The sequence below is a fragment of the Dipodomys ordii genome, unplaced genomic scaffold (assembly GCF_000151885.1).
Source record: "Dipodomys ordii isolate 6190 unplaced genomic scaffold, Dord_2.0 Scaffold55, whole genome shotgun sequence".
Classification (NCBI taxonomy): domain Eukaryota; kingdom Metazoa; phylum Chordata; class Mammalia; order Rodentia; family Heteromyidae; genus Dipodomys; species Dipodomys ordii.
Window position 1 is genome coordinate 6,035,542 of NW_012267271.1, and position 6,898 is coordinate 6,042,439.

Genomic DNA, 6,898 nt, shown 5'->3' on the forward strand with positions numbered 1-6,898 from the left:
TGGTCCTGCTGTCTAGGTCATGGCCCCTCTGGCCTTGGCTCCAGAGAGAGCCGGCCAACCTTGCTTTAAGTCCCGGGTTGGGGGCACTGCCTTGGTTCTGGTCTCAGGGCCAGTGTTACTGTCTAGAGAGCTTTAAACACACCCGGCTACTTCAGTTTACTTGAACCCAGGCCCTCACGCTTACTAGGCAAGGGGTCTAGTACTTGAGCCATGCCCTCCCTGTCTTTTTCTTTTTTGGCAGTAGTGGGGATTGAACTCAGGGCCTCACGCATACAAAAGCAGGAGCTCTACCACTTGAGCCACTCAGGCAGCCTCTTGCATTGATTATTTTGGAGATAGCATCTCACTTCATACCCAGGCTGTGATCCGTCTATTTGGGGTACCCTTCGTCACCAGGATGGCAGGCTTGTGCGGCTCTCTCTGGCCGCTGCGGGAGGCTGAAGTGGTAAACTTTTATGCCTGTGCTGGCCTTACACCACAGTCCTCTGATCTCCACCCTCCAAGTAGCTAGGATGATAGGACTGAGCCCGGCCTTGGCTCTTCCTTAACATTTTTATTTTGTTTCTGAGAGAGGACCTTGCTTGCTTTGCTGGCGTTGGCTTCCACCTCTCAACCCTCCTGCCTCCAACTCCAGAGCAGATTTTCTGGGATTATAGGTGTCTACCGAATGTGTTGGGCTCCAACATGCTAATTAAGTCAGAACCTACCACGTGAGCCATAGCTCCCCTTCTGGCTTTTTGGTGGTTGATTGGAGATCACAGTCTTAGGGACTTTCCTGCCAGGGCTGGCTTCAAACCTCCATCCTCAGATCTCACCATCCTGAATAGGATTACAGGCGTAAGCCACCAGTGTCCAGCTAAATCCTAGTTTTAAAAACTCCCCGTGTGTTGGCAGTCTGCAGCCAAGTGTGAGAGTCATGGTTCACAGCTGCCTAGAAAGTCTGTCCTGTGTTAACCTGAGTTTCACAAGACCAAGGGCCTGGCTTTCTTCTCCCTCTGCCCCAAGTAGCCTGGCCCAGTGAGCACTGCTGGTTTCTTGCTTGCCTGCCTCCCTCCCTCTCTTCCCCTCCCTCCCTTCTCCCCCTTCCCTCCCACTTGCCCTCCTTTCCTTCCTCCCAACTTAGGGTCTAGTGGCCTGAGCAGTGCAGGCTGGCTGTGGGCTGCGGAGGCCAGGGCTTTGAGGGGAACCCCCAGCTGTGTGGTTGTCCTGTGGGGGGCAGGGAGCCCTGAGACTGCCAGCTCTGCACCCAACACGGTGTGGGCCCTGAGAGGGGGGCTGGGGCGCCCTGCCCGGGGATTCTCAGCCCAGGGCTGCTGGAAGGGGCGGCGCTGGGCGTGTCTGTGTGGCCTGTCCTCTGCCTGCATCCTGCCATCGCGCGTGGTAGCGCGTGGCCTCCGTGGGTGTCAGAGCCGCCCTGCCTTGCGGCCTCAGCCCGGGCTTCTCCCCCACCCTCTGGCTGATCAGAGCCGTGGGGTCAGAGCACCGCCGATCTAGGGGCGGGGAAGATCCTGAACCTCAAAGCCACCGTGTCCACGCCACCAGCTGGCCACCGGCCCCCGACCTCGGGCGGGCCTGTCCTGGCAGGCGCTTGGCCTCTGTGCGGGGCCCTGGGCTCAAGCTGCCCCCCCCCCGGCCCAGCTCCCACCCGGTGGCCGGCACTCCGTGCGGGCAGACGGCAGCCTGCGCCTGGACGGCGCCCTGCAGGACGACGCGGGCACCTACAGCTGCGTGGCCACCAATGTGGCCGGCGCCCAGCACCGGGACGTGAAGCTGGCGGTGCAGGGTGAGTCCCGGGCGTGTCCCGGGCGGTGGGCGTGGCGTGGCGGTGGGCGTGGCGTGGCGGTGGGCGTGGCGGTGGGCATGGCGGGGGCGTGGCAGGTGCTGAGGAGCCAGCCCCTGAGCTGCTGTCCACCAGAGCTGACTGCCTGTGCTGTGGGCGTGGCGGTGGGCGTGGCGGTGGGCATGGCGGGGGCGTGGCAGGTGCTGAGGAGCCAGCCCCTGAGCTGCTGTCCACCAGAGCTGACTGCCTGTGCTGTGGGCGTGGCGGTGGGCGTGGCAGGGGCGTGGCGGGCGCCGAGGAGCCAGCCCCTGAGCTGCTGTCCATCAGAGCTGACTGCCTGTGCTGTGGGCGTGGTTTGCGGTGGGCGTGGCGGGGGCGTGGCGGGCGCCGAGGAGCCAGCCCCTGAGCTGCTGTCCACCAGAGCTGACTGCCTGTGCTGTGGGCGTGGCGGTGGGCGTGGCGGTGGGCATGGCGGGGGCGTGGCAGGTGCTGAGGAGCCAGCCCCTGAGCTGCTGTCCACCAGAGCTGACTGCCTGTGCTGTGGGCGTGGCGGTGGGCGTGGCAGGGGCGTGGCGGGCGCCGAGGAGCCAGCCCCTGAGCTGCTGTCCATCAGAGCTGACTGCCTGTGCTGTGTGCGTGGAGCACAAGCTCAGCATGTGCGGGAAGGAGCGTGGACTCTATTGGCGCAGACCTGTCACGCGTGGACACTGCAGGATGACCCTGGCACACACCTTGGGACCGGAGGACAGGGGGAAGATGCATACATGTCCACACGCATGCACACACGCGCGCCCACGTGTGTGTGCACGCACATGCGTGTGTGCAGGCCGATCCTGGGCCTTGAACTGAGGGCCTGCGCCCCATCTCTGAGGTTGTTTTTGCTCCAGGCTGGCGTTTTTGCACTTGAGCCACAGCTCCACCTCTGGCTTTTGGCGGGGCAAGCTAAGCTAAATGCAGACATTTCCTGCCCAGCCTGGCTTCAAACCCCAGTCCTCTGACCTCAGCCTCCTGAGGACAGGCTGGGCTGTGTGGGTCTGGGCTGTGGTGACGCCGGCCGCTGGCCGGCTGGTTTATGGAGTTGTTCTGTTCTTCAAAGTGCCACCTCGGATTCACCCGGCCGCCACCCACCACGTCACCAACGAAGGGATCCCGGTCTCTCTGCCCTGCGTGGCCCTGGGGGTCCCCCCGCCCGCCATCACCTGGACCAAGGTGGGTGGGGCCCCCAGGGAGCCAGCCCGGTGCATCATGGGAGGAGATGCAGCGCTGCTGACTCTGTCCTCGGCCCGGCCCAGGACGCCCGCACCCTGAGCATCGGCGGCCGCTACAACGTGAGCAGGGATGGCAGCCTGGTCATCGTCCGGCCATCACCTGGGGACACAGGGACCTACGTGTGCACAGCCACCAACACCGTGGGTTTCTCCAGCCAGGAGATGAGGCTCTCGGTGAACAGTGAGCAGCCGGGGCTGGGGGGGGCCCAGCACCCCACCTCAGCCTGGGAGGGAGCCAGAGATCCTGGACCACAGCTGGGCAGCCCCCTCGCCCGTCTCTCTTCCCACCCTTCTCTATCCAGGACCCTCCGGCCTCCTTCCCATTTCTAGAAGGTCCAGCCTGCCTCAGGGCCTTTGCATGTGCTCTGTCTTCTTTTTGCGGGATTTCCTCTCTGAACAACTTAGGTCTGGGCGCATGGGAGGGGTAGGCAGGGCTGGCCCGATGTCCGGGTTGTTTGTAGGGGGGCTCTTGCTCCCATGTGGGGGGCTACAGACAAAGGGTCAGAAGCCATCCCTGTCATCCGGGGTTCGTGAGCCTGGTGTGAGAGAGGGTCTTGCTCACAGCCCTGGTGCTTTCCCCATCAGCCAAGCCCACCATCAAGGTGAACGGCCCGCACGGCGCAGACACAGCCCTGAGCGTGACAGCCTGGGCCGGAGAAGGGGTGACTCTGGACTGTGAGGCCCAGGGCTCCCCGGCTCCGCTGGTCACCTGGACCAAAGACCAGCAGCCTCTGCCGCTCGGCACCGACAGGTACCCGGGGCCAGCGCGTGGCCGTGGGAAGGGGAGCTTGGGCTGGCTTCTGGTGGGCCAGGACATGGCTGTGGAGGGGCCTTGTGCACATGGCACGGGAAGCGGGGGTCCCTTCTGCAGGGAGGACTTCCATGCATGGGACGCGTCTGTGGGTGCGTGGGAGCTGGGCCCTGAAAACCACACTTGGGCAGGGCACCCACGCTGGGTGCAGCCCTTGTTCCGGAACTAAATCAGGAAGCCGAGGTTGAAGGGTGCGACCTGACTTGGGGGTGGGATGTGGGAGGGGGGCGCTGTAGAAAAGCAAACCTCCCAGGTCCTTGGCCGGGGGTGGGGGTAGGGAGGGCCAGGCCATGGTGATGTCATCCCTGGAGAGGTTTCTGGTACATTCTAGGCCAAGAAGGCCTCCAGCAGCCGCCTCCCCACGCGTCTGCATCTCCGGACATCTGTGCGCCCAGCCGGCCAGGCTTTGCAGCCTGAGGCCCCAGATGCACCCCGGACAGACAGGAGGCGGGGGTGGGGGAGCCCCACGAGCCCCCCTCGCTGGGTGGTGATTTCCGGGCGCGTCTCCCTCATTCGCTCCTCCTCGCTCCGCGTGTTAATGGGCCCGGCGGGAGCCATCATTCCACAAAAAGCTGCTTTTGCCTTTGTGCCGTTTGTTCTGCGACTGCTCCCCAAGGCCTGGCCCGCGGCCTGGCGCCGGTGATTTATGGCATTCCAGGGTTCATCTGCACGGGGGGGGGGGGTGGCTGCCCTGGAGTTGATCTAACCCGGACTCCATGTGCCGGGGCCCCGGAGCCCGCCAGCTTTCCACGCTGAAATCACTACTCCCAATAGCCTTGCCGAGCGCTGGGCTCAGGCCTGTCATCCCAGCCACTCAGGAGGCCTAGAACTGAGGACCGCGGTTCCCAGCCAGCCTGGGCAGAGAAGTCTAGGAGAGCCTTATCTCCGGTGAACCACCAAAATGCCAGAAGTCGGACTGTGGCTCAAGTGGTAGAGCTCCAGCTGTGAGTGAAGAAGCCAAGCTTCTAAGAAGGCCAGGCCCTGCGTTCACACCCCAGTCCCAGCACCCATGAGTCTTTTTGTCTCATAGGTGAAGGATTCGCACCCAGTACCTGTACCGGGGTCACGAGTGCAAGCCCATGATTTCCATTGCATCTGGGGTGGGGCAGTGGCTGCCATGGTCAGTCCTGAACTTGCTAGGTAGATGCTCTAGCATCCAAACCACGTCCCCAGCCTTGAGTTAATTTTTAGATAGAGTCTTGAGGCTTTTCTCGGGACTGGCCTCCAACTGTAATCCTTCTACCGAGGGCCTTCCATGTAGCTGGCCTTGACCTGTGTGATCCTCACAATCTCTGTCTCCTGAGACGCTGGGATTACAAGTGTGAGCCACCGTGCCCAGCTGGGCCCTCTCTGTCTGTGGACTGACTCACTTATCCGATATGTGGAACACTGTGTGGTCTTTGGCGTCCGCCTCTCCCGCCCAGTGTAATGCTTTCCAGCCGCTGAGCGGCTTCAGTGTTTCTAGCTGAATAATATTCCCCAGCATCCCCGGCTGAAGGAGCTTCGGGATCTTTCCAGCAGCGGGCGATTGTCAGCAGCCTCCACTTTTGAGAGGATTTGAAACTTCCCTGGCTGTTGACGGATCTTTTACTTAATTTTTGTCGGTTGTGGGGCTTGAACCCTGGGCCTGGGCGCTGTCCCTCAGCTCTTCAGCTCAAGGCTAGCGTTCTGCCACTTGAGCCACAGTGCCACTTCCAGTTTTCTGGGGTTTATTGGCGATGAGAGTCTCACAGACTTTCCTGTCCAGGCTGGCTTTGAACCAGGATCCTCAGATCTCAGCCACCTGAGTAGCTAGGATGACAGGTGTGAGCCTCCGGCGTCCCGTTACGGAGGGTGCGGTGGCGGGGGGTGGGTCCTCCCCACAGCCGGAGCGGGCACGCAGGACAGAGGGCAGCACTGGCGGGTGTGGCCTTGCTCCCCCGAGGCCTCCGCCCGTGCCGGGTGAGTGTGCACACTCACGCCCTCGCTCGGTCCGGCAGGCGCCCCACTTTCTCTGAACCCCTGGAGCACTGGCCCTCTGGGTCGGAAGCCGGGGTTTCAGGCAGACGCGGGGAGCAGGGTCATCGGCCGGGATCCCCCCAGACGCCCAGGCCTACGCTGGCCGCTCAGTGTCCTGGGGTCCCCCTCCAGCCCCTCCCTCCACTGCGCCCGCCCCGTCTAAATGGGGAGACTGGCGTGCCCACGCTCTCCTCTCCTCCTGCCTTTTTCTTGGGGGGCTCCACCCGAAAGCGGGTGGGGTTGGGGTGTCTGAAAAGCATCTCACCCCGTGCCTAGCACCGAGGCCAGCCGGGATCCGAGGCCCGGACTGTCTGTCCCTCCTGTGTGAGATTCCCAAGGAAGGGCTGGGCAGGGGTGGGAGGCGTGTTGCTAGGCAACTGTGTTTGTTTGGGCTTCTGGGGCGGGACTGAGACAGCTGTGAGTGAGACCAAGCCAGGGCCCCTTCCCTGGGCTGGGCGGCCGGGCAGGGCTGCCCGCTCCTGCCTCTGTGTCCCCCTCCCCTGCCCACTCCCCACCACACCCCTCTCCTGGCCGGCCCAGCCATCGCCCGGGTCCTGGGATGGGAGGGACACTGGCCAGTGCGCGGGAGCCCATGCAGGGCCCCTGCCTCCCTCCGGTCTCCCTGGTCCTGCAGGTCTGGCGCCTCTAAAGTCTAGCCTCGCCAACCTGCGTACGGTGTTGAGTGGGTCTGTGGGAAAGCGTTCTGATTCTGTGGACCCTGCTGTGCATGGGAGCGGGGCCCAGCGGCCTGGGGCTCTGGTCGGCCAAGTGGCTCTGGACAAGGCAGCCCTATGCTGCTGGGCTCCGGGATTCACCCCTGTAATCCCAGCACCTCAGGAGGCTGAGAACAGAGGATCACAATTGGAGGCCAGCCTGGGCAAAAAGGTTTTAAGATCCCATGTCAACCAGTAAAAGAGCACAGGGACAGACTGCCCAGCAGCTCATGAAACACACACAGGGGAGACGAGGTCCAGGCCAGTGTCGGCACCACGTGGGAGCCCCTACCCTGAAAATGGCTCCTCCCCCTCCTCCTCCTCCTCC

General features: G+C 63.2%; 1 protein-coding gene across 1 annotated transcript in view; it reads left to right on the top strand.

Moving 5' to 3' along the window:
- Hmcn2 (hemicentin 2) overlaps window positions 1–6,898 on the top strand; it is a 131,659-nt gene that overhangs the window by 29,071 nt on the left and 95,690 nt on the right. The window contains exons 17-20 of the mRNA XM_013021284.1: window positions 1,639–1,783; window positions 2,877–2,989; window positions 3,073–3,229; window positions 3,634–3,799. Of these exons, the coding sequence (XP_012876738.1) occupies window positions 1,639–1,783; window positions 2,877–2,989; window positions 3,073–3,229; window positions 3,634–3,799 (581 nt within the window). The remainder of the gene's footprint in view (window positions 1–1,638; window positions 1,784–2,876; window positions 2,990–3,072; window positions 3,230–3,633; window positions 3,800–6,898) is intronic.